Genomic DNA, 27,239 nt, shown 5'->3' on the forward strand with positions numbered 1-27,239 from the left:
TGCATAAACGTTGTAGTTTCCTTCATATAATTAAGGGCGACTGAGAAGAGAGTTGTGATGGTATGGTGCTCATTACTCATCAATGGCACTCAGTCCTCTGTACTGAACATATGGAGCTAGCAGACTACTGTCGTACCACTAACTCCCTGAATATGGAACAGTGGTAATTAGTCAACATGTTCAACATGAGCTGACAGTGACACTGAATACACTTCCCAATGAATAATGCAAAGGTGATTTGACTATCCCTGACATAACTCGGTGCTTCCCAAATGGCACTCTATTCCCTATAAAGTGCACGACTTTTGGCCAGAGCCAAAAGTATATTCCCTATATAGAGCAATACTATATAGGGAATAGGTTGCCTTTTCAGATTTCCCCTAGTAAAAGAGAGAGCCCTATAAAGTAGTGCACTATGGGGAATAGGTTGCCTATTCAGATTGCCCCCTAGTGTACAGTATGAGAGTAGAACGAGAGAGCGCAGGAGGAAGAGTGTTCCTACCTTTCTCACTGACAGACTCACTCTCTATCTCCACGTCCTCACAGCTGGTGTACTCCGGCGTGGTGGCCAGTTCCTCCTCCGAGCTGCTCAGGGACACCTGCCGCATCTTACCCCCCTTTTTGGTTTTGTGGGGCTTTGGTGGCGGCGGCCTGATGGACTCGGACTGGTCAGAGCTCAGAGAGTCGTTCCTCAACATGGTGTCCATCTTCTCCCTCTTGGTCTTCCTGACTGCAGAGCTGGGGTCCAGATAATCATGACTCCTGAACCCTATTGGCTCCCCTGGCCCCCGCCTCATGTCCCCTGACCTGTCCCCCAGCACGGGGCTGCGGTGTGGGGTGGGGGGGCTGTGGTTGGAGGTCCGGTGGTGGCCTCCAGGGGTGGGGGAGTTTCTGTCCATGGAGTAGGAGCGTTGGCCCACCATGGGCAGCCGGCGCTCGGTCAGGTGATGTCTGGACAGGCGGATAGGTCCCTGGGGCTCGTCCTGCTCCGTGTAGGCTAGAGACACATCACTGTGGCGCCTCTCGTGCCTGGCCCGGCCCACCTCAGCATGCATCCTCATCTGCTCCTCGTAGGGCTGGGGCTTGACGGGGTAACGGGCCAGGTTGGGGTCGGAGCGGTAGCGTGTCTGGTACTCCTCCTGGCGCTGGCGCTGCAGCTCGTACTCACTGGGCTGCCCGTCTAGAGGGTAGGGCCCGTCCTGGTCCAGAGGATAGTCCTCCTGGGAGCGCCAGCGGCCACGCCCACCACGGTACTCCCCCCGCGCTGCCTCAGCGTCTTGGTACCTCCGTGGGGCCCCACGCCGAGCGTCCCCATCCCCGTAGTCGGACGGTGATCTGGGCATGGTGCCGTCCCCCGGGGCATACTGACCCCGCTCCTCCCTTTGGTCGTATCTTTGGTTTGGATCCCTGGATGCTGATGGGCTTCGTTTCCTGTCCGTCAAAGAAAAAGGCTGTTAGTGAGCGGGTCAAGTAGGAAGGAAAATTCTCTGAGTCAGAAGAGGGTTTTAAAAGGCTGTAGAATATTAGAATATAGAATATAGAATATATATAGAATATATATATATATATATATATATATATATATATATAGAATATATATATAGAGAGAGAGAATATATATATATATATATATATATATATAGAATATAGAATATATTCTACAATCATACTGAGCTTGAGTATCACCAATATAAAAACTCTCACTGAGGCTTAAGATGAAAGATCTACAGAGCTTTCTGCTCTGCTTACCTGCCTTCTAAACCCACTCCAAAAACAGCAGTTCCCTAGAAAGGGTAACCACCAGAGAGAGAGAGAGTGAGAGAGTGTGTGTGTGTGTGTGTGTGTGTGTGTGTGTGTGTGTGTGTGTGTGTGTGTGTGTGTGTGTGTGTGTGTGTGTGTGTGTGTGTGTGTGTGTGTGTGTGTGTGTGTGTGTGTGTGTGTGTGTGTGTGTGTGTGTGTGTGTGTGTGTGTGTGTGTGTGTGTGTGGTGTGTGTGTGTGTGTGTGTGTGCTCCACACTGCGTTGGCCTCATAGACTGCTGATGAAAGACCTAGCTAGCTGTCACATAACAGGGCTGGAGCTGGGGGTTTGGGAAGAAGACTCCTGCACTTCTTTGACTCGCTTCACTAAAAATATATCTAGGAGCACTAAGATGGCAGCCAGACCCAAAGACAAGATATCCCTGAAAAGGCAAGACGCTTTTCAGAAAGGTTTTAAAAGTCTCAAAACAGGAAATAGTTTCACCATCACAACTGATGTTGTTTCTGTAAGGAGTCAAAGTCTGTACAAATACATTCAACATGATATTCTACCGGTACACTATTATCTATTGATCTATAATATGGTTCCATTTCATCTTGGTTACTATGTGGATACTATAGGTCATCTTTCATCTTCATCTTCATTCCATCTGATTACTGTGTTGATGTAAAGCGGATAAATGCTGATTATTGCAATTCATTTCAAACAGCTAGATGGCACATGATTCATGGCAGACGTTGCTTGAGTATGGCCCGTTCGTGTTTCCAAATAAAAACCATGTGTGTGTGTGTGTGTGTGTGTGTGTGTGTGTGTGTGTGTGTGTGTGTGTGTGTGTGTGTGTGTGTGTGTGTGTGTGAGCGCGTGCACGTACGTGTGCGAGAGAGAGAGAGAGAGAGAGAGAGAGAGAGAGAGAGAGAGAGAGAGAGAGAGAGAGAGAGAGAAAGAAAGAGAAAGAAAGTCAAAGAGAGAGTCTGTGCTATGATAAATTACACTGTTCCCCAGCATTGGGATGTGCTGTCTGCTGTCTGGAGAGGGAGAGGGAGGGGTCAGGCGTTTGGGAGGGAGGTGTCTGTGGTGTGTGTAGCTTAGCCAGTAATAATGTGCCTAAATTAGGAGCATGCTGGGAAAAGGGGATTATTAACAATCTCATTTTGACTTTGAGAAGACGAGTAGGAGAGGAGGAGAAGAAGAAAGGAGAAGAAGAGGGGTGGAGAGAAAGAGAGGAGGAGAGAAGGAAAGGAGGAGAGGGGTAATGGAGGAGAAGAGGAGAGACTTCTTCCCTAATTATATCTGTCCCCTCCATCCCCATTAGAAAACCACTGCTCTGCTCCACACACAGCCAGTAGAGTCACATAGACAGACAGAACTGGCCTTCTGTAGTCGCTGCACTGAGCTAGAATACTGTGAAGCCAGGACGGGAGAACAGGATCATATGAAACACTTTTTAACTCTCAACTACTGTATTCACAACTGAACTGTACTCACACCGGTACTGCCCTGTTCCAAGAATATTTTCCGACCAGACATTAAGTTTATCTATTGACAGTAAATATAGAGCAGCAGCCACCATTTTGTTTTTGTCACTATGTTATTTGGACCAAATGTAATATGTCATAACTGGTTCAGGATTTGTGATATATGATTTACTCCTCCATAATCCCAAAGACAGTGTCTACATCTCAAATGGCACTGTCACGGCATTCAACAGAAGAAGATGAGAACCAAAGTTCAGCGTGGTGCGTGTTCATATTTAATTTAATAACCACCGAACACTAAACACAAAAATGACAAAAAGAATAACTGAAACAGTTCTGTCTGGTACAGATACGAAACAAAAAACAGAAAATAATCACTCCCAAACTAAACTGGAAAATGGCAACCTAAATAGGATCCCCAATCAGAGACAACGATAAACAGCTGCCTCTGATTGGGAACCAATCCAGGCCACCATAGACCTACGTATGCCTAGACTACACACACACACCTAGACATACCCCAAACCCTAGACGAGACAAAAACACACATACCACCCTCGTCACACCCTGACTTAACCAAAATAATGAAGAAAACAAAGATAACTAAGGTCAGGGCGTGACAGGCACCTCATTCCCTTTATAGTGCACTACTTTTGACCAGAGCTCTATGGACCCTGTTCAGAAATAGCGTACGATAAAGGGATTAGGGTGCCGTTTGGCACACTACAGTATATCCAGCAGTCACTGAAGGGGGAACGGGGGGAGTAGGAGCCCTGGCTGTGAACAGCCCTGTATGTTAATGCATTCCTTTTGTCCAAACTACACTATTCACAAATCATACCTCTTTTCTACTTTTTACCTCTGGAAAGAAAGAAAGTAATGACATGTTAGGACACAAATTCTTTCTGAGTTGTCTTAATTTAGTATGTTACAACCTGCCAATACATTTCCAACAGCAGGTTCATTCATGGTCATGTTTTTGACCCAGTCATGTACTGAACTCTACAGTCTGATGCATTATGTATAAGTCTTCCAGACAATAACAGACTGCTGATTCATTGAGAAAACCAAGGTGAGGTGGCGGCAGGAATGATGATATGGCAGAGTACAGTAGACTGGCTGAGTGACTGGATGGATCGCGCAGGGTGTACTGTATGAGTGTGTGTGGGGGGGGGGGGGGGGGGGGGGTATTGCATTGTCAGCATGTCTCTGTAAGACAGGCATGGTGATGAAGGAGGTGTGTGAGAGTGAGAGAGTGTGTATCATGGGGGATGGGGGGGGTGTACCGATTACACTAGGAAATGCTTCAGTAAGAGTTATTAGTATGGCCTAAGGGCCCCTGGCCAATGCCCCCTCAGGACTGCTTCTGTTGTGAAATTTTACACACACACACACACACACACACACACTACCATACCCCCCCTCTGACAAGTCCTGACTCTACTTGACACAAATATCCCATAATGTGTTGTCCTGTTTAGCCCTGGATGCCCTTTGTGTCCAAACAGACCAGAGTCAATAGCAGCTACTACTACTACTACTGCTACTGCTACTGCTACTGCTACTACTACTACTGCTACTGCTACTACTGCTACTGCTACTACTGCTACTGCTACTGCTACTACTACTACTGCTACTGCTACTACTACTACTACTGCTACTGCTACTGCTACTGCTACTACTGCTACTGCTACTGCTACTACTACTGCTACTACTACTGCTACTGCTACTGCTACTACTGCTACTGCTGCTACTGTTACTGCTACTACTGCTACTGCTGCTACTGCTACTACTGCTGCTACTACTACTGCTACTGCTACTACTACTACTACTACTACTACACCTACTACTACTACTGCTACTGCTACTACTACTACTGCTACTGCTACTGCTACTACTGCTACTGCTACTGCTACTACTGCTACTGCTACTGCTACTGCTACTGCTACTGCTACTACTGCTACTGCTACTACTACTACTGCTGCTACTACTACTACTACTACTGCTACTACTACTACTACTACTACTATTATGTTCTACATCTGCCTACAGCATCATGCTAATGTCCTCAGCGCAGGCTGTAGAGCAACACAACACCACTCTGCTGTGGATGATCTGTACATTGTCTTCCTCCCTGTAAATGTATCTGGAATACATGTTGTATAATAAGACATATATTGACATCAGTATAGGATCTCTGACTGACTGGCTGTGGTAGTTGAATGTCGCTCTGTGCTCTCCTGCTGCTCCCAGATCCCATATGACACAGTCCCATGAGATTACGTTTGTATTCAAACCCCTATTCAAACTGCTGTCCGACGGATGGACGGACCGACTGAGGGACGGACTGAGGGGCAGACTTAGGGACGGACGGAGGGACAGACAGACAGAAATACATACATACATACAGACATACATACATAGATACATACATACATACATACATACATACATACATACATACATACAGACATACAGACATACAGACATACATACATACAGACATACATACATACAGACAGACATGGGGAGAGAGGGGAGTTCAACACTCTCGTAGAATAGCCGGTATGATACAGTGGCAGTGAGCATTGTGCAGTCAAAGAGCATTGTCCAAAACCCAAGCTGCCAGTGCAGTATAGGAGCTAGGAGGATGGGATAGTGACGTCATTCAGAAGCAGACAATGATTCATCCACCAGCCTCTCAGCCTACCGTCTGAAATCTGAACTGCGTAGCGTAGTGATGTAAATAACGGCATGGCATTGAACTGCATTCACACTGCATAAGGAGCCTAATCTGCTGCTGGGCTGAGCCTGGGACAGGCAGTGAATCAAATCAATCAAATCTAATTTGATTTATTTATTTATTTGTCACGTACAGAGTCAAAGAGCGGGGGTACAGGTTAGTCGAGGTAATTGAGGTAATATGTACATGTAGGTAGGGGTAAAGTGACTATGCATAGATAATAGATAACAAACAGCGAGTAGCATTAGCGTTAAAAAGAAGAGGGGGGATCAATGTAAATAGACTGGGTAGCCATTTGATTAGCTGTTCAACAGCCTTATGGCTTGGGGGAAGCTGTTCAGAAGCCTTTTGGACCTAGACTTGGTGCTCCGGTACCGCTTGCCGTGCAGAGCAGAGAGAACACTATGACTAGAGTGGCTGGAGTCTTTGGCAATTTTTGGGGCCTTCCTCTGACATTGCCTGGTATAGAGGTCCTAGATGGCACGAAGCTTGGCCGGAGTGATGTACTGAGTCGTACGCACTACCCTCTGTAGCGCCTTGCGGTCGGTAGCCGAGCAGTTGCCATACCAGGTGGTGATGCAACCAGTCAGGATGCTCTCGATGGTGCAGCTGTAGAACTTTTGAGGATCTGAGGACCCATGCTAAATCTTTTCAGTCTCTTGAGGGGGAATAGGTGTTGTCGTGCACGCTTCACGACTGTCTTGGTGTGTTTGGACCATGATAGTTTGTTGGTGATGTGGACACCAAGGAACTTGAAGCTCTCAACCTGCTCCACTACAGCCCTGTCGATGGGAATGGGGGCGTGCTCGGCAGTCCTTTTCCTGTAGTCCACGATCATCTCCCTTGTCTTGATCATGTTGAGGGAGAGGTTGTTGTCCTGGCACCACAATTCTAGGTCTCTGACCTCCTCCGTATAGGCTGTCTCATCGCTGTCGGTGATCAAGCCTACCACCGTTGTGTCATCTGCAAACTTAATGATGGTGTTGGAGTTGTGCTTGGCCATGCAGTTGTGGGTGAACAGAGAGTACAGAAGGGGACTAAGCACGCACCCCTGAGGGGACCCTGTGTTGAGGATCAGCATGGCAGATGTGTTGATGCCTACCCTTACCACCTGGGGACTGCCTGTCAGGAAGTCCAGGATCCAGTTGCAGAGTGAGGTGTTTAGTCCCAGGGTATTTAGCTTATTGATGAGCTTTGAGGGCAATATGGTGTTGAACGCTGAGCTATATTCAATATAGTCGTGCATTCTCACATAGGTGTTCCTTTCGTCCAGGTGGGAAAGGGCAGTGTTGAGTGCAATAGAGATTGCGTCATCTGTGGATCTGTTGGGGCAGTATGAAAATTGGGGTGGGTCTAGGGTTTCTGTGATGATGGTGTTGATTTGAGCCATGACCAGCCTTTCAAAGCATTTCATGGCTACAGATGTGAGTGCTACGGGTCGGTAGTCATTTAGGCAGGTTACCTTGGTGTTCTTGGGCACAGGGACTATGGTGGTCTGCTTGAAACATGTAGGTATTACAGACTCGGCCAGGGACAGGTTGAAAATGTCAGTGAAGACAATTGAAAGTTGGTCATTGCATGCTTGGAGTACATGTCATGGTTACGCTTGTGTCACTGGGCAGTGTGCGGCTGAGTTACCCTTTGTAGTCCAAAATACTTTGTGCTTTTACGCTTTGCCTGTTTGATGGTTAATCGGAGGGCATAGCGGGATTTCTTATAAGCGTCCAGGTTAGAGTCCCGCTCATTGAAAGCGGCAGATCTACCCTTTAGCTCAGTGCGGATGTTGCTTCCGGTTGAGGTATATACGTACGGTCACTGTGGGGACAACGTTATCGACGCACATATTGATGAAGGCGGTGACTGATATGGTATACTGTGCTAGCAAAACAGTCCTGTAGCTTAGCATCTGTGTCATCTGACCACTACCGTATTGAGCGAGTCACTGGTACTTCCTGCATTAGTTTTTGCTTGTAAGCAGGAATCAGGAGGATAGAATTATGGTCAGATTTTCCAAATGGAGGGTGAGGGGGAGCTTTGTGTGTGTCTGTGTGTGTGGAGTAAAGGTGGTCTAGAGTTTTTTTCCCTCTTGTTGCACATGTGACATGCTGGTAGAAATGAGGTATAACAGATTTAATTTTCCCTGCATTAAAGTCCCTGGCCACTAGGAGCACCGCATCTGGATGAGCATGTTTTTGTTTGCTTTATACAGCTTGTTGAGTGTGGTCTTAGAATCATGGCCAGTGCCTGGCTGTGAGAACAAGGCTTTTTTTCCCTGTCCTGTTTTGTTCTGTGTGTTCTGTACTAAGATAGGTCTACAGATGTTCTAAAATGGTCTAGATAGAATGGTTTAGATAGAACATTAGATTGATTGTTCAGAGGATAACATGTTAAGATGGTGCCGACAGATATGGCAGCTCTGCTTCTAGCTCCTAAGCAACTTTGCAGTATTTAGTTTTTTTGTGTGTTATTTCTTACATTATTAGCCCAGATTTTTGGGGTATTATTACATACTGCCGGAAATAACTTCTGGATATCAGAGTGGCGGAAATTCTCCACCATTATGACCAGTGTTTGTACCCCCCAGGGCAATTTAACTTATTCCAGAGGCTGCTCCAAAACACCGCTGGCGGAAAAGAGGTATTCGGAGTGGACTTCTAAAGTGCACACCATCCACCGCTTCTGAGTATATTACTCGCTCAGTGCGAGGATCTCATTCCAGAGAGATATCAGGGATTGTAACATACTCTGTTTCACGGAAACATGTCTCTCTCGGGATATACTGTCCCTGTCCATACAGCCAGCTGGGTTCTCAGTACATTGCACAGACAGGAATAAAGAACTCTGCGGGAAGAAGAAAGACGGGGGTGTATGTTTCATGATTGTATCAACATACAGGAACTCAAGTCCTTTTGTTCACCTGACCTAGAATACCTCACAGTCAAATGCCGACCGTAATACCTTCCAAGAGAATACTCTTTGGTTATAGTCACAGTCGTGTATATTCCCCCTCAAACCGATACCACGACAGCCCTCAAAGAACTACACTGGACTTTATGCAAACTGGAAACCACATATCCTGAGGACGCATTTATTGTAGCTGGGGATTTTAACAAAGCAAATTTGAAGAAAACACTACCGAAGTTCTTCCAATACATTTACTGCAGTACTCGCTCTGGAAAAACACTGGACCACTGCTACTCAACTTTTCCAAATGCCTACAAGGCCCTCCCCCACCCTCCCTTCGGCAAATCTGATCACGACTCCATTTTGCTCCTCCCTTCCTACAGGCAGAAACTCAATCAGGAAGTACCCATGCTAAGGTCTATTCAACGCTGGTCTGACCAATTGGAATCCATGCTTTAAGATTGTTTTGATCACGCGGACTGGGATATGTTTTTATTTTAAAAATGTTATTTCACCTTTATTTAACCAGGTAGTCTAGTTGAGAACAAGTTCTCATTTACAACTGTGACCTGGCCAAGATAAAGAAAAGCAGTGTGACACAGACAACAACAAAGTTACACATGGAATAAACAATAAACAAGCCAATAACACAATAAACAAGTCAATAACACAATAGAAAAAAAGAAAGTCTATATACAGTGTGTGCAAAAGGCATGAGGAGGTAGGCAATAGGAGCGAATAATTACAATTTAGCAGATTAACACTGGAGTGATAAATGAGCAGATGATGATGTGCAAGTAGAGATACTGGTGTGCAAAAGGGCAGAAAAGTAAATAAAAACAATATGGGGATGAGGTAGGTAGATTGGGTGGGCTATTTACAGATGGACTATGTACAGCTGCAGCGATCGGTTAGCTGCTCAGATAGCTGATGTTTAAAGTTGGTGGGGGAAATAAAAGTCTCAAACTTCAGCGATTTTTGCAATTTGTTCCAGTCACTGGCAGCAGATAACTGGAAGGAAAGGCGCCCAATGAGGTGTTGGCTTTGGGGATGATTAGTGAGATATACCTGCTGGAACGTATGCTACGGGTGGGTGTTGTTATCGTGACCAGTGAATTGAGATAAGGCGGAGCTTTACCTAGCATAGACTTATAGATGACCTAGAGCCAGTGGGTCTGGCAACGAATATGTAGCGAGGGCCAGCCGACTAGAGCATGCAGGTCGCAGTGGTGGGTGCTATAAGGTGATTTGGTGACAAAACGGATGGCACTGTGATAGACTGCATCCAGTTTGCTGAGTAGAGTATTGGAAGCTATTTTGTAGATGACATAGTCGAAGTCGAGGATTGGTAGGATAGTCAGTTTTACGAGGGTAAGTTTGGCGGCAAGAGTGAAGGAGGCTTTGTTGCGAAATTGAAAGCCGATTCTAGATTTAATTTTGGATTGGAGATGTTTAATATGAGTCTGGAAGGAGAGTTTACAGTCTAACCAGACACCTACGTATTTATAGTTGTCCACATATTCTAGGTCGGAAGAGTCCAGGGTGGTGATGCTAGTCGGGCGGGCGGGTGCGGGCAGCGAACGGTTGAAAAGCATGCATTTGGTTTTACTAGCATTTAAGAGCAGTTGTAGGCCACGGAATGAGTGTTGTATGGCATTGAAGCTCGTTTGGAGGTTAGTTAGCACAGTGTCCAAGTAAGGGCCAGAAGTATACCGAATAGTGTCGTCTGCGTAGAGGTAGATCAGGGAATCGCCCGCAGCAAGAGCGACATCATTGATATATACAGAGAAAAGAGTCGGCCCGAGAATTGAACCCTGTGGTACCCCCATAGAGACTGCCAGAGGTCCGGACAACATGCCATCCGATTTGACACACTGAACTCTGTCTGCAAAGTAGTTGGTGAACCAGGCGAGGCAGTCATTAGAAAAAACAAGGCTATTGACTCTGCCGATAAGAATACGGTGATTGACAGATTCGAAAGCCTTGGCCAGGTCGATGAAGACGGCTGCACAGTACTGTCTCTTATCGATGGCGGTTATGATATCGTTCAGTACCTTGAGCGTGGCTGAGGGGCACCCGTGACCGGCTCGGAAACCGGATTGCACAGCAGAGAAGGTACTGTGGGATTAGAAATGGTCAGTGATCTGTTTATTAACTTGGCTTTCGAAGACTTTAGATAGGCAGGACAGGATGGATATAGGTCTGTAACAGTTTGGGTCTAGAGTTTCACCCCCTTTGAAGAGGGGGATGACCGCGGCAGCCTTCCAATCTTTAGGGATCTCGGACTATACGAAAGAGAGGTTGAACAGGCTGGTAATATGGGATGCAACAATGGCGGCGGATAGTTTTAGAAAGAGAGGGTCCAGATTGTCTAGCCCAGCTGATTTGTACGGGTCCAGGTTTTGCAGTTCTTTCAGAACATCTGCTATCTGGATTTGGGTGAAGGAGAAGCTGGGGAGGCTTGGGCGAGTAGCTGCGGGGGGGGTGGGGGGGGGGCGGAGCTGTTGGCCGGGGTTGGAGTAGCCAGGAGGAAGGCATGGCCAGCCATTGAGAAATACTTATTGAAATTTTCGATTATCATGGCTTTATCGGTGGTGACCGTGTTACCAACCACCCGAGCCAAAGCCTGTTCACTCCGCTATCATCCAGAAGGTGATGTCGGTACAGGTGCATCAAAGCTGGGACCGAGAGACTGAAAAACAGTTTCTATCTCAAGGCCAAGACTGTTAAATAGCCATCACTAGTCGGCTTCCCCCAGGGTACGCAACCCTGCACCTTAGGAGCTGCTGCCCTATAAACATAGCCACTTCAATAATGTTTACATACTGCTTTACTCATCTCATATGTACAGTTGAAGTCTACATACACTTAGGTTGTAGTCATTAAAATTAGTTTTCAAACCACTCCACAAATGTATTTTTACAAACTATAGTTTTGGCAAGTCGGTTAGGACATCTACTTTGTGCATGACACAAATCATTAATCCAACAATTGTTTACAGACAGATTATTTAACTTATAATTAATTGTATCACAATTCCAGTGGGTCAGAAGTTTACATACAGTAAGTTGACTGTGCCTTTAAAAAACGTGGAAAATTCCAGAAAATCATTTGAGTCCTGTAGAAAATTTGTAGGCAGAACTGAAAAAGTGTGTGCGAGCAAGGAGGCCTACTAACCTGACTCCGGTACACCAGCTCTGTCAGGAGGAATGGGCCAAAATTCACCCAACTTATTGTGGGAAGCTTGTGGAAGGCTACCTGAAACGTTTGACCCAAGTTAAACAATTTAAAGGAAATGCTACCAAATACTAATTGAGTGTATGTAAACGTCTGACCCACTGGGAATGTGATGAAAGAAATAAAAGCTGAAATAAATCATTCTCTCTACTATTATCCTGACATTTCACATTCTTAAAACCTTTTCTCAATAGGGGGGTTTCTAAAACCGTTTTAGTTTCTAAAACCGTTTGAATTATATCTGTGAGGAAAACAGAACTCATTTTGCAGCAAACTTCCTGTCAGTAAGTGAGAAATCTGAAATCGAGGGCTCTGTTCCAGGGTCAGTTTATTAATTTGCATGGAATCTATGGGTCTACATGCACTGCATACGCCTTCCACTAGATGTCAGTAGGCAGTGAGAGTTGGAATGGGGTGTCTAGCTAGATCTGAGGCCGAACAAGACGTCTTGGAAGGGAGGGTCTGGTCTTTTCACCGTTTGGCTTGACGCAAGAGGTACCTCTGCATTGCGTTCAGAAAAGCTTTCGTTTTAGAAGTTAGATATATCCGGCTCTGATTTTATTTGATATATGTGTTAAAAACATCATAAGGTAGTTATTTTAAACCGAGTTATATCCGTTTATATCAGTATATTGCGATTTTCAGTATTTCCTTTGTTATGCGTTATTGTGAGTTGGACACTTCCGTGCCGCATGGCCATCTTTGTTAGCTAAATCGAGAGATGAAGACGACATTCTACAACCAAACAATGATTATTCTGGAAAAAGGACACCTTGTACAAGATTCTGATGGAAGCTCATCAAATAGTAGGAACCATTTATGATATTATTTCGTATTTCTGTCGAAAATGTTTAGACTATATTCCGCCCAGATTTCGGGCGCTGTCTCGCTATAACGTAAGCTGTATGTCGTAATAAGGTTATTATTTAAAATCTAACACAGCGGTTGCATTAAGAACTAGTGTATCTTTCATTTGCTACCCAACCTGTATTTTTTAGTAAAGTTTATGATTAGTTATTTGATTAGATGATGTGAGTGTCAGAAATATATCCGGATTATTTTGTGCTGTTTGACTAGTATTCACATTGTTCAACCACGAATTGTACCGCTAAATATGCACATTTTCGAACAAACCATATATGTATTGTGTAATATGATGTTATAGGACTGTCATCTGATGAAGTTTGAGAAGGTTAGTGAAAAAATGAATATCTTTTGCTGGTTTATTCGCTATCGCTAAAGTGCCTTGAATGAATGCGGTTGTGTGGTAGGCTATTGTAGTAAGCTAATATAATGCTATATTGTGTTTTCGCTGTAAAACACTTAAAAAATCTGAAATATTGGCTGGATTCACAAGATGTTTGTCTTTCATCTGCTGTACACCATGTATTTTTCATAAATGTTTTATGATGAGTATTTAGATATTTCACGTTGGTCTCTGTAGTTATTCTAGCTGCTTTGGTTAGATTTGTGATGGTGGCTGCAATGTAAAACTATGATTTATACCTGAAATATGCACATTATTCTAACAAAACATATGCTATACAATAAATATGTTATCCGACTGTCATCTGATGAAGTTGGTTCTTGGTTAGTGACTATTTATATCTTTATTTGGTCGAATTTGTGATAGCTACCTATGCAGTAAAAAAATTGTGAAAATATGCGGTTGGGTCTTTTGCTATCGTGGTTAGCTAATAGAAATACATATTGTGTTTTCCCTGTAAAACATTTTAAAAAATCGGAAATGATGGCTGGATTCACAAGATGTGTATCTTTCATCTGGTGTCTTGGACTTGTGATTTCATGATATTTAGATGCTAGTATTTACTTGTGGCGCTATGCTAGGCTATGCTACTCAGCTTTTTTACTGAGGAGGGTGCTCCCGGATCCGGGATGGTGACTCGTGAGAAGTTAAAATAAAGTGGTGATCCTAACTGACCTAAGACAGGGAATTATTACTAGGATTAAATGTCAGGAATTGTGAAAAACTGAGTTTAAATGTATTTGGCTAAGGTAAACATCCAACTTCAAATGTATATACATTATTCTATTCTACTGTATTTTAGTCAATGCCACTCCGACATTGCTCAATCTAATATTTATATATTTCTTAATTCCATTCTTTTACTTTTAGATTTGTGTGTATTGTTAGATACTACTGCACTGTTAGAGCAAGGAACACAAGCATTTCACTACACCTGCAATAACATCTGCTAAATATGTGTATGTGACCAATAAAAGTTGATTTGATTTAAATGTGGTGCTCTTTAACATGGTGATGCATGTGACTGGTATATAGGTTGTGTGTGTGTGTGTGTGTGAGTGTGAGTGTGAGTGTGAGTGTGAGTGTGAGTGTGTGTGTGTGTGTGTGTGTGTGTGTGTGTGTGTGTGTGTGTGTGTGTGTGTGTGTGTGTGTGTGTGTGTGTGTGTGTGTGTGATGATGATTAAGTGTTTTCTGGGGCTCCAGAGGGATGCCCTCTGTGGTGACAAATCATTAACGTTTGATGCAGGTTGTCATAAAAACGGGATTATCAAACATACATTATTGGGAACATCTGCAAAACACAGCCTCTGACTGATTTACAGTGAGAAGAGGGGAGAGGAGAGAGGAGGTGTGTGTGTGTGCTGTTCGCAGAGCTATAAGCTCCCATCTCTCTCTCTCGTCGTTCTCCCGACCTGATCAACCCAGAAACCACTCATAAGATACTGTGTAGAACCTTTTTTAAACGTCAAAGATGGGAGTACAACTTCAAAGATGGGAGTACAAGGTCAAAGCTGGGAGTGCTGTACATGCTGCTCTGTTTACATGAACAACATATTGTATGTTACCATCTCTGTCCTGTGTTTGATTTTGTAATGTCTTTTCACATTTACACAATGCTACAAACTATCCTGATCTGCCCTGAAGTGGACAATAGCAATAAAGCATTGATCTTTGCAACAAGGATATAGCATAACAAGGGCGATATAGTTTAGTTTCACCAAAGATTCATAAGGTGTTCTTCGATTAGAATTCGAGAAGGCATACCTTTTTCACTGTTTCCCAGGGCTATGCTGATATTCCATTAAAAACCAAAGGAATGCCACATCAGGAAAGATCAATAAGAGAAAGTCAATGAGAAAGCTTTCAGTGACTGATGTACCCTTCATGGTTACTGCTGGTTTCACACTCACAATCACATACATACATAGGCACACAGACACATACTGACACGCACCAACACCGGCATGCACACAAAGAGACACGCACACACAGAGACACACACACACACACACAATTCCCTTCCTCAATAACTATGAGGGATTTGGAGGTTTAAACCCCCTACGTTATGTCAGAGCAGACAGAATTCTATGTTCATACTGCTATTAGTGCAGGGATAATAATAATCATGTCAACTGTACTAGAGAACATCTCATCAATAGCCTTTTCTCTCTGCTGTAGCCAGCCAAGAGGAGCTGTACTGGGCTGGCCTGGTTACTCGTGATGGGGAAAAAACATTTGGCAGTATTATTTTGGACAAAATTAAAAGTATCGATTTGTACAAAAATAAATATAAATATTTTTTGTTGCTAGGTAGTGTTACCTAGCGCTAGTTGGCTGTATTAGCTTGTACAAAACTTGTTTTTATTATGTATCTCTCTTGTATATTGAGCAATATATTTGGAACATCAAATCGCAACAATATCACAGTATCGAATCGCAATGCATATAAAATTGTGGTAATAGCAATACATATTGTATCAGCACCTAAGTATCATGATAATATCGTATCGTGAGGTCCCTGGCAACTACCAGCCATACTGGTTACACATCCATCATAGTGTTTAGAAAGGACTATGTGAAAATAAAATATCCACAGTAAAGTTTGGTTCGGCAAGATAATAAGAAAAGGTGTCCATCAGTCCTAGTTGAGGCTGGTAGCATTGAGGACTGATATGCAACAATAGATGATAAAAACCTTACTTTATTCTACTGTCAGACCCAGGGATGCAGCTCATCTCAAAACGCTTCCTCGCTGCTCCACGCAAACACATGACCTTGGTCTCTTACTTTTACTTTTCAGCCCAAAACATCCAAAACAATTCCGTTTCAGACCAAGCCGCTTTGCTGTTTGTTTTCAACCCTCTGTCCTTCTCAGGAACGTCCTTGTGTTATTTCCCTACTATAGTGAGACTGAGCAAGATGGAGAGGGGCTATGCGTGGTCTTTGCACTCCGGTTCCGACTGTGTGACGCACCACCACCAGCACCAGCAGCAGGATCAGGCTGTGGTAGTGCTGAAACATGTTAAATAAGAGAGTGAATAGCAATCACGGCTAAAACGCGAGCCTGCCCCCCGTGGGGATTGTGCCACCTCTACTTCACGGATAATGGAGAGAAGTCAATGAAAACAAATGACTAGCGCTGCGTAGCTACAGCTCTCCATCTTACAGCAAATTTGGTCCGCCTAATGACGACCATATATGGTCAGAGGGAGGGAACAGTCTTTATTGAAATGAGATAAGTGAAAAGACAGGCTGAGTGTTCATGCCTCAACAAAGAGGAATCAGAGACAGACAATCACTCTGGAAAGAGATAGAAAGGAGAAACTACTCAGAGTCCATTTAGAGCCCATGCATTGTCACAGCGACTAGTTCCAAGACTGAGTCAGCCGCCCGCCTGCTGCCTCTCTGGAGGCCCCCAAGGCTAACACCCAGCCAGCCAATCCTTACTGGTGTTACTACAAGTCTAACACTCACCCAGACACTCCTTAGTGGTGTTACTACAAGTCTAACACTCACCCAGACACACCTTAGTGGTGTTACTACAAGTCTAACACTTACCCAGACACACCTTAGTGGTGTCACTACAAGTCTAACACTCACCCAGACACACCTTAGTGGTGTTACTACAAGTCTAACACTTACCCAGACACACCTTAGTGGTGTCACTACAAGTCTAACACTCACCCAGACACACCTTAGTGGTGTTACTACACGGCTAACACTCACCCAGACACACCTTAGTGGTGTTACTACAAGTCTAACACTCACCCAGACACACCTTAGTGGTGTTACTACAAGTCTAACACTTACCCAGACACACCTTAGTGGTGTCACTACAAGTCTAACACTCACCCAGACACACCTTAGTGGTGTTACTACAAGTCTAACACTCACCCAGACACACCTTAGTGGTGTTACTACAAGTCTAACACTCACCCAGACACACCTTAGTGGTGTTACTACAAGTCTAACACTCACCCAGACACACCTTAGTGGTGTTACTACAAGTCTAACACTCACCCAGACACACCTTAGTGGTGTTACTACAAGTCTAACACTCACCCAGACACACCTTAGTGGTGTTACTACAAGTCTAACACTCACCCAGACACACCTTAGTGGTGTTACTACAAGTCTAACACTCACCCAGACACACCTTAGTGGTGTTACTACAAGTCTAACACTCACCCAGACACACCTTAGTGGTGTTACTACAAGTCTAAAACTCACCCAGACACACCTTAGTGGTGTTACTACAAGTCTAACACTCACCCAGACACACCTTAGTGGTGTCACTACAAGTCTAACACTCACCCAGACATACCTTAGTGGTGTTACTACAAGTCTAACACTCACCCAGACACACCTTAGTGGTGTCACTACAAGTCTAACACTCACCCAGACACACCTTAGTGGTGTTACTACAAGTCTAACACTCACCCAGACACACCTTAGTGGTGTTACTACCTTCTAACACTCACCCAGAAACACCTTAGTGGTGTTACTACAAGTCTAACACTCACCCAGACACACCTTAGTGGTGTTACTACAAGTCTAACACTCACCCAGACACACCTTAGTGGTGTCACTACAAGTCTAACACTCACCCAGACACACCTTAGTGGTGTTACTACAAGTCTAACACTCACCCAGACACACCTTAGTGGTGTTACTACAAGTCTAACACTCACCCAGACACACCTTAGTGGTGTTACTACAAGTCTAACACTCACCCAGACATACCTTAGTGGTGTTACTACAAGTCTAACACTCACCCAGACACACCTTAGTGGTGTTACTACAAGTCTAACACTCACCCAGACACACCTTAGTGGTGTTACTACAAGTCTAACACTCACCCAGACACACCTTAGTGGTGTTACTACAAGTCTAACACTCACCCAGACATACCTTAGTGGTGTTACTACAAGTCTAACACTCACCCAGACACACCTTAGTGGTGTTACTACCTTCTAACACTCACCCAGACACACCTTAGTGGTGTTACTACAAGTCTAACACTCACCCAGACACACCTTAGTGGTGTTACTACAAGTCTAACACTCACCCAGACACACCTTAGTGGTGTTACTACAAGTCTAACACTCACCCAGACACACCTTAGTGGTGTTACTACAAGTCTAACACTCACCCAGACACACCTTAGTGGTGTCACTACAAGTCTAACACTCACCCAGACACACCTTAGTGGTGTCACTACAAGTCTAACACTCACCCAGACACACCTTAGTGGTGTTACTACAAGTCTAACACTCACCCAGACACACCTTAGTGGTGTCACTACAAGTCTAACACTCACCCAGACACACCTTAGTGGTGTCACTACAAGTCTAACACTCACCCAGACACACCTTAGTGGTGTCACTACAAGTCTAACACTCACCCAGACACACCTTAGTGGTGTTACTACAAGTCTAACACTCACCCAGACATACCTTAGTGGTGTTACTACAAGTCTAACACTCACCCAGACACACCTTAGTGGTGTTACTACAAGTCTAACACTCACCCAGACACACCTTAGTGGTGTTACTACAAGTCTAACACTCACCCAGACATACCTTAGTGGTGTTACTACAAGTCTAACACTCACCCAGACACACCTTAGTGGTGTTACTACCTTCTAACACTCACCCAGACACACCTTAGTGGTGTTACTACAAGTCTAACACTCACCCAGACACACCTTAGTGGTGTTACTACAAGTCTAACACTCACCCAGACACACCTTAGTGGTGTTACTACAAGTCTAACACTCACCCAGACACACCTTAGTGGTGTCACTACAAGTCTAACACTCACCCAGACACACCTTAGTGGAGTCACTACAAGTCTAACACTCACCCAGACACACCTTAGTGGTGTTACTACAAGTCTAACACTCACCCAGACACACCTTAGTGGTGTTACTACAAGTCTAACACTCACCCAGACACACCTTAGTGGTGTTACTACAAGTCTAACACTCACCCAGACACACCTTAGTGGTGTTACTACAAGTCTAACACTCACCCAGACACACCTTAGTGGTGTTACTACCTTCTAACACTCACCCAGACACACCTTAGTGGTGTTACTACCTTCTAACACTCACCCAGACACACCTTAGTGGTGTTACTACAAGTCTAACACTCACCCAGACACACCTTAGTGGTGTCACTACAAGTCTAACACTCACCCAGACACACCTTAGTGGTGTTACTACAAGTCTAACACTCACCCAGACACACCTTAGTGGTGTCACTACAAGTCTAACACTCACCCAGACACACCTTAGTGGTGTTACTACAAGTCTAACACTCACCCAGACACACCTTAGTGGTGTTACTACAAGTCTAACACTCACCCAGACACACCTTAGTGGTGTCACTACAAGTCTAACACTCACCCAGACAATCCCCAGTGGCCTAACTACAGTACAATCCAAGACTCCAATATGTAAAATTTGGCAGCAACAAAAACGGAGACTTTTGGCCCCTCAAAACGCCATCATGCAAATGATCCAAAATGACATCCATCCAGAATGGCTCCCTTTCATTCTCCCTGTTCAGTCTGCCTGCTGTGTCCTCTCTCTCTGCCCAGTGCTACCGTCCTGGCCACACTGCCGGACAGGGGAGATGGGCACAACTTACAGCACGACCTGCTGCTGCTGCTGCTGCTGCTGCAAAGGCTACTGAGATGGGAACTGTGGAGGCCGGAGAGTCCTGGTTTAATACCCTGGTGTGTGTGTGTGTGCGCGTATGTGTGTTTGCCTGGAGGTCGAGCAATGGCGTCCTCTCCAGGAGAGGATTACAGTACTGGATGTTAGCTCCTCTCCTCAGCTGATTACTGGCTGCCAGTCGGTTATCACCCAATGAAACCCAGGCAGGCAGGCAGCATACCCTGTAGATCAGACTGACCTATAATCCCATTCAACAGAGTTGCGCTCTGACCACAATGATCCTCCTGAAACTGAACAAATTATGTCTGTGTCCCAAACGGCACCCTTATCCCCTATGTAGTGGACTACTTTTGACCAGGGCCCAAATGTTGTGTTCTATATAGGGAACAGGGTGCCATTTGGGACGCCTCCTATGTATGTTTTCTCCCTCCCCAAAGGGATTTCAGGGTATCAAATACGAGAGAGAAAGAGAGAGAGAGAGACAGACAAAGAGAGAGACACAGAGAGACAGAGAGACAGAGAGACAGACAGAGAGAGATACAGAGAGGGAGACAGAGAGACAGATAGAGACAGAGACAGGGATAATCTCTATCTATCTACCATTATTAGTGTGCATCACCAAATGGATCAAAGAGTTTTTCTGAAGCTGCGCCACCATAATGACGTAGCCTCTTCCAATGACCTGTTTTAGATGTGCCTTTCTGTGGTAGTGGAGTGAGGGAGGGTGGTGGACAGGTGCAGGAGTATGGGAGTCTGCATGGGACTCTGATTTCCAGTAACTCCTCTGTGGGCCTGTTAAGCTGGGTGAGTGAGGACACACAGAGGGAGGAAACAGCAGTACTCTTACTGAATGAGCTGGTCTTTAAAAAGGAGTGTTGTGCCAACCAGCCCATCTCCCACACCCAGCCCCCAGTAAACCCCTGACCTGCACTGTCTGTCTCTCCCTCAACAACATCTGGGCTGTGTCCCAAATGACACCACAATGCACTACCTAGGGAAAGCAGTGCACTGTATAGGGAATAGGGTGCAATTTGGGACACATACATGCAGTGTTAACATTTGCAAACCAGAGGGAGACCTGAGACTGTCTCTCAACAGGATGGCATGGATTGATCTAATGGGACATTCAATAACATTGTAATTGTAAACCTATACAGACCTCTCACACAAACAGGGACACCTGTCAATGTTCAGAACATTCTGGATGGAACAGAGAAGACAGGATGTCCCATAACGCCACATTCATCACAGCCTGCACAACACACACACACAACACACACACACACACAATACAAACACACAAACGCACACACCATACAAACACACAAACGCACACACCATACAAACACACACACACACACCATACAAACACACACACACACACACACACACACACACACACACACACACACACCTCTAATTGACCATGGTAGCAGGGCTGCTGCAGGCATGTGTGTTTATGCCATGTTTATATCATACTCCTGACTTGAAAGCTAAACAGACGTCACGCTGCCAACTATGTCTCCTGTGAAGCAGCTAGCGCCACTGCCAAGCTACGTAGGCCGAGCCCAACAGAGAAAAGCATTAAGATGGTACTCTAGTCTATGCTACTACTTCTCCCTGAAGAGAAAATGTTATTGTAAGTATCTAACTAACTGTCTGTACATCGTTAAAATGTCAAAAACAGCATCTAGACACAAAACACTTCTGGAATTGATCAAAACAAACATCTATCTGTCTGCCAAACTGTCTGTCTGTTCACTGGGGTTTTCTAGGAGCAGCACACAGTCACACACACAGCAAAGCACAGCAGTCTCACGGCTGACTGAAAGTAATCAACAGCAGAGGCACACCCAATAAACATTTTTGGCAAGTTGAATAAATACATGCGTTTTCTGCTCATCTGTGACCAGACTTTACCACATGTGAATCAACTAATCCTTCAAACACCCAACGCTGCTATGGCAGTTGAATATAATGTAAACACATTTAGGTTTACTCTCTAAAGGCATTGAAGAGAAATAAGTACAGTGCAGTACAGTGCAGTACAGTGTAGTGCAGGACAATTCAGTACAGTGCAGTACAATTCAGTACATTGCAGTACAGTACAGTGCAGTGCAGTGCAGTGCAGGACAATTCAGTACAGTGCAGTACAATTCAGTACAGTGCAGTACAGTGCGGTACAGTACAGTACAGTGCAGTACAGTACAATTCAGTACAGTGCAGTATAGTACAGTACAATGCAGTACAGTGGAGTACACAATGCAAGCCTCTGTTTGTTCAGTGCTGAGGTCAGCTCTTCTCTTTTATATTGAGTTAATCATTTGAGTTCTATTTTCCAAGTTCTAACTTCCTAGTCTACTTCATGTTGAATACTTGTCAACCATTTTTGATCTCCATACACCAGGCCCTGTACAAAGCATATTGTGACTTGTCAAGCTATTCATAACAGCACATTTTCATTGTAACTCCAGAGTATTGTTTTCTTCCAATGGTAGAAAATGTATTTTCATGCAGGCAGACCCCCTGCCTCCCCACCAACTTCTCTCTCGCACTCTTTGATTCTATGTCGGATTCTCTCTCTCTCGCACTCTTTCTCCTTCCATCTCACACACACACGCACACACACACACACACACACACACACACACACACACACACACACACACACACACACACACACATTTCTTTCTGGTTCTGCTAAGTATGCATTTTTCATTCCATTGAGCAAGCTGCATTTGAAATCAAAGGGAACACGGGGCAGCTGTCTAGCTCCATAGAAAGTGAGGAGGTAATGAAAAAGCAGTGGTGAGTCAGAGGATGGTTTAATAATCCCTGCTGCCCAAAATAACATCTCAGGGATGGGGCTGGAAAGAGAGAGGCTGGGGGTAGCTGGGGAGAGAGACGGGCTGGATGTAGGGATGGGCTTGAGGATGGATGTGGGGTATGGCAGAGAGGGTGGTGATGGGGCTGAAGGATGGGGCTGGGGCTGTGGTAGGGAGAGAGGCTGGGGCATGATGTAGGGATGGGGCATGGAAGGGAAGCTGGAGCTGGAGCTGGAGCTGAGGCTGGAGGTAGGGCTGAAGCTAGGATTTAGGGATGGGGCTGAAGCTAGAATGTAGCGCTGGGGCTGAGGCTGGAGTATAGGGGTGGGGTACCGGGCTGGGGCTGTGGCTGGGGCTAGGGTATAAGACTGGAGCTGGGGTTGGGGCTTGAGTTTAGGGCTAGGACTGGGGTATAGGTGCTGGGGCTTCATTTCACAGGGGCTGCATTGCACACATACAACACCTACCCCTACTACCAACCCCTGTGGGTCTCATTATCAGACAAGGCTGCAGCCAGGCAACACAACAGGACAAACAGCCAACCTCTGTCTATGTCCCACCCACTCCACTGACGTCCCGATAGAGGAGGGGGAGAACATCTTTCTATACGGGTGAATGGTATGCCATTATTCATCTTTTAATCATCATTGATAAACGATGATGATGACCGTTCAAAACAAGCAGCAGGTTCAAGGATGGGCTGCCAGCTTCCCACGCATTCATTCTATCTCACTAGCCTCTTTCACAACATGCATTTCAATAGAGGTACTACATACAGTACAGTAACCAGGTTTCGAATCCTGAGGTATTAGCCAATCCGGTCTACTTCCACAGCAAACCAGTCCATCAAGCCAATGGGAAGCTTCCACAAGGTCATGTGACTCATCTTCTTATACACTCACCAATGGCAGCTCAGCAAGTACCAAGGTCCCTGGCTTCCAACAAAGCACCCAGGCAACAGTCACACACACACAACACAGCATTCACACCCTGTTTAGCAACGCACAGTTAACGTACAGCTTGAAGGTTCCATAAATAAATCATCGGTTTCTTTATTTACCAGGTCCTCTAGTGCCCTTTGAAGAGCACACTCAGAATACCACTACTGAAAATAAATGAATAAAATGTCACCACTGTATCTAGTCCATATTCCAGTGGAGAACAGGCAGTCCAGGAGAACCATCGACTATGAAAACCAGGAAAATCAACTAGTATTAGAACCAGGAGAACCAGCTAGTATGAGAACCAGCTGAATCAATTGGTATAAGAACCAAGAGAACCAGCTAGTATGAGAACCAGTCGAATCAATTGGTATAAGAACCAAGAGAACCAGCTAGTATGAGAACCTGTCGAATCAATTGGTATAAGAACCAAGAGAACCAGCTAGTATGAGAACCAGTCGAATCAATTGGTATAAGAACCAGGAGAATCAACTAGTATTAGAACCAGGAGAATCAGGTAGTATGAGAACCAGGAAATCAACTAGTATTAGAACCAGGAGAATCAGGTAGTATGAGAACCAGGAGAATCAGGTAGTATGAGAACCAGGAGAACCAGCTAGAATGAGAAACAGCCCTACAAGGTGATTGGTGACTAACTAGTACTGTGTAGTCAGTAGAGATTAAAACACACTAATGCTTCAATGGATTTTTCCAATTTTGGAAAATCATGAACTAAAATAAGGAAATGTTTGTCCTGATTGGTACCGATTGGTTTGGTTTGTCAGGATAAAGTATAGGGCCAGTTACCTCCAAGCTGCCTCACACTTACCTCATTACCATGATATACACTACAGTATGTTACAAACCCTATCTCTCTGGCTCTGGGACAGGAACCTTCTAGAAACTTGTGATCTGATGAGCCCTCTAGAACCTCGACCTTATGTGATCTGATGAGCTCTCTCGAACCTTATGTGATCTGATGAGCTCTCTCGAACCTTATGTGATCTGATGAGCTCTCTCGAACCTTATGTGATCTGATCTGATGAGCTCTCTCGAACCTTATGTGATCTGATGAGCTCTCTCGAACAGTATGAGATCTGATATATGAGCCTTCGAGAACCTTCTAGAACATAAGCTCTTCAGTATGGCAAAGACCTTTAGTAAGCAAACCACGCTCATGTAGGTGCCCACATTCTGAAGGAGACTGTGTGAGTAGAAACTAGCAACTCATATTGAGGAAAAATACACAGCAATTATGCAACAAAGCAAAAACATATGAGGAAAACATGGAGGAGCCGATTTCATTTCAGCGTTATCAATTTAAATGTAGCCTTGTTCCACACCGGTAAGCATTGGATATTGCCTCTGCCCTCTGCCTCGGGCACAGTTCAAGATAACCACTACAGGATCTATTTTTAACAGCCATCAATAATAAAAAATGTATTCTAGTAAGAGTGACTGGGGTGTGTGTGTTCCATGCTTTTTCAAAGGTGTATTGGAGGACAGTGTATTGTCCGGTCCTCCACTTGCCAGTTCAGACCACTTCTTTTCAGATTTTAGAGACTCCTTCATCAACAAGGCATGGTCAAGTATCTCTCCAAAAGCTGTTTCTTCCTCACACTGTAGGCATTACCATGTCTTTTATTGCATGTCACAAATACAGAGGTAGTTGTATAGTGCTGGAAGCCAATGAAAGGAAGGTTAAGTGGGTGTCCCAAATGGTACTAAACTCCCTATATAGTGCACTACTTTTGACCAGAGCCCGATGGTCAAGTGCACTATAAAGGGAATAGGGTGCCATTTGGGATGTAGCCAGGGTGTAGGAGGAGGGGGGGGGGGGGGGGGGGGGGAGTTCCATCCACAGATATCCTATAAATCACTTCTGAATGTAAGTGTGGTATATTATATAGGAGTTTTACATGTTATTCTGTGTGTAGTTCCAGCCCTGTCACAGCTCCAGTGGTGGGCGGTTGGGCTGCCGTGGAAGTTTCTCCTGGAAGGCCACCAAGATGGCCCCTGCTGTATGGCCCCAGGGCAGGCAGCCATGCATACATAAGGCCCATCCCGACCCTCACACTCACTTTCTGTCTGTCTGAGAGATGGTAACTCTCACATGCTACAGATGGATATCACTCGTGGAAACATCGAACAACCTCAGCTGAGTACATGTTTCGCCCGGTGCCAGAAAGCAAACAAATACACTGATATGGCAGAGGCTGGGGTTTGGAAGAGACATGTATTCGTCAAGTCCTTGTCTGTGGGCCTACATCTACTGCAGCAATGACTTGGGTTCCTCATGAGATCCAATAATCTAATAAAGGTGAGGGACCTCCAGTCCACATTGACTCCTGTGTCCAGCAGTCCATAAGCCTGTTCCCAGCACTGTTTGTGTTGTCTTGCCAAATCCTATGACAATGACTATAGTAGTTGGCAAAACAGCATCAACTGATCTGGGAACAGGCCAGCAGTCCACTGCCTGAATCAGTGAATCCTCCCTGCCTTTCCAAAGGCCTTCCTGTGTCCCACACTACAGAGTACACGGCAATGACCTGTACAGGACATGTTAATGGTAATTGTTTGGGACGGGGCCTCTGATACATCTGATCTTAAAAGCCCTGGAAGAGAGAGGCTGGCGTTTAGAAATCGCTTCATCTTTGACAACAGTTATCTTCAAATTCCAAAATGCCCTTGAAATCTAGTTCCGCTATAGCCACATAGAACAGTGGAGTGGTCTAGTGGAAGTCAGTTGAATGTACAGTGGGTGACAAGAAGATTCTTTATTTTTTTTACTGACAAACTGTGCAGAGAACTTCCCCATAAAGCAGAGGGGGGGGGGGGGGGGGGGGAATAAATGGGGAGCTGGCCTGCATGGTAAAAAAAATCTTCTTCAAAGTCTGCTTCCTTCCTTCCTCTCTCACCACCACCACCGGAGATCAAATCAACTGCTATCCTAAAACCTAATGAACTAGTAAACACACTGAATTAAATTCATATTATATGCAGCTTCATTAATGCTGGCAGCAGTCTCCAGAAATAACAGAGAGGGGAGGGGAGGGGGGTGTTGCTCCCTCCATGTTACCTCAGCATAAACCTGCCAGGAAGAGGATCTTTTGATTACTTCTCAGCAGCCCCCCTCACCCTCTTCCCTCTCCTCCGACACCCAGGCACTTTGTATCCTCTCATAGACCAGTTTATTCGCAACACAAATGGAGAATGGAGTCTTAATGTACACGTGCGGGGGAGACAGAGACTGAGACAGAGAGCCTACCACAGTGCATCATAGCGCAATGATTGCAAAATATGGCAATAATTAGTCTCATTGAGCCTCCAAATCAATATCGTAGAAGAGGATTGGAGTGGGGCTAGGAGTTTTATTTTACCAGGGAAGATATATTCTGACCTAGG

The 27,239-nt window shown here is 44.9% G+C and overlaps 1 protein-coding gene across 48 annotated transcripts in view; it reads right to left on the bottom strand.

The window, feature by feature from the left end:
- Positions 1–27,239, bottom strand: part of LOC129837928 (regulating synaptic membrane exocytosis protein 2-like) — a 244,298-nt gene that overhangs the window by 139,128 nt on the left and 77,931 nt on the right. For 45 of the 48 annotated variants that reach the window (XM_055904507.1, XM_055904461.1, XM_055904469.1 and 42 more), the window contains one exon: positions 503–1,431. In XM_055904507.1, the coding sequence (XP_055760482.1) occupies positions 503–1,431 (929 nt within the window). Of the gene's footprint in view, positions 1–502; positions 1,432–27,239 lie in introns of those variants that run through there. The other 3 variants (XM_055904478.1, XM_055904502.1, XM_055904503.1) reach the window with 3 other exon arrangements.

This window comes from Salvelinus fontinalis, chromosome 38 (genome assembly GCF_029448725.1).
Source record: "Salvelinus fontinalis isolate EN_2023a chromosome 38, ASM2944872v1, whole genome shotgun sequence".
Lineage (NCBI taxonomy): Eukaryota > Metazoa > Chordata > Actinopteri > Salmoniformes > Salmonidae > Salvelinus > Salvelinus fontinalis.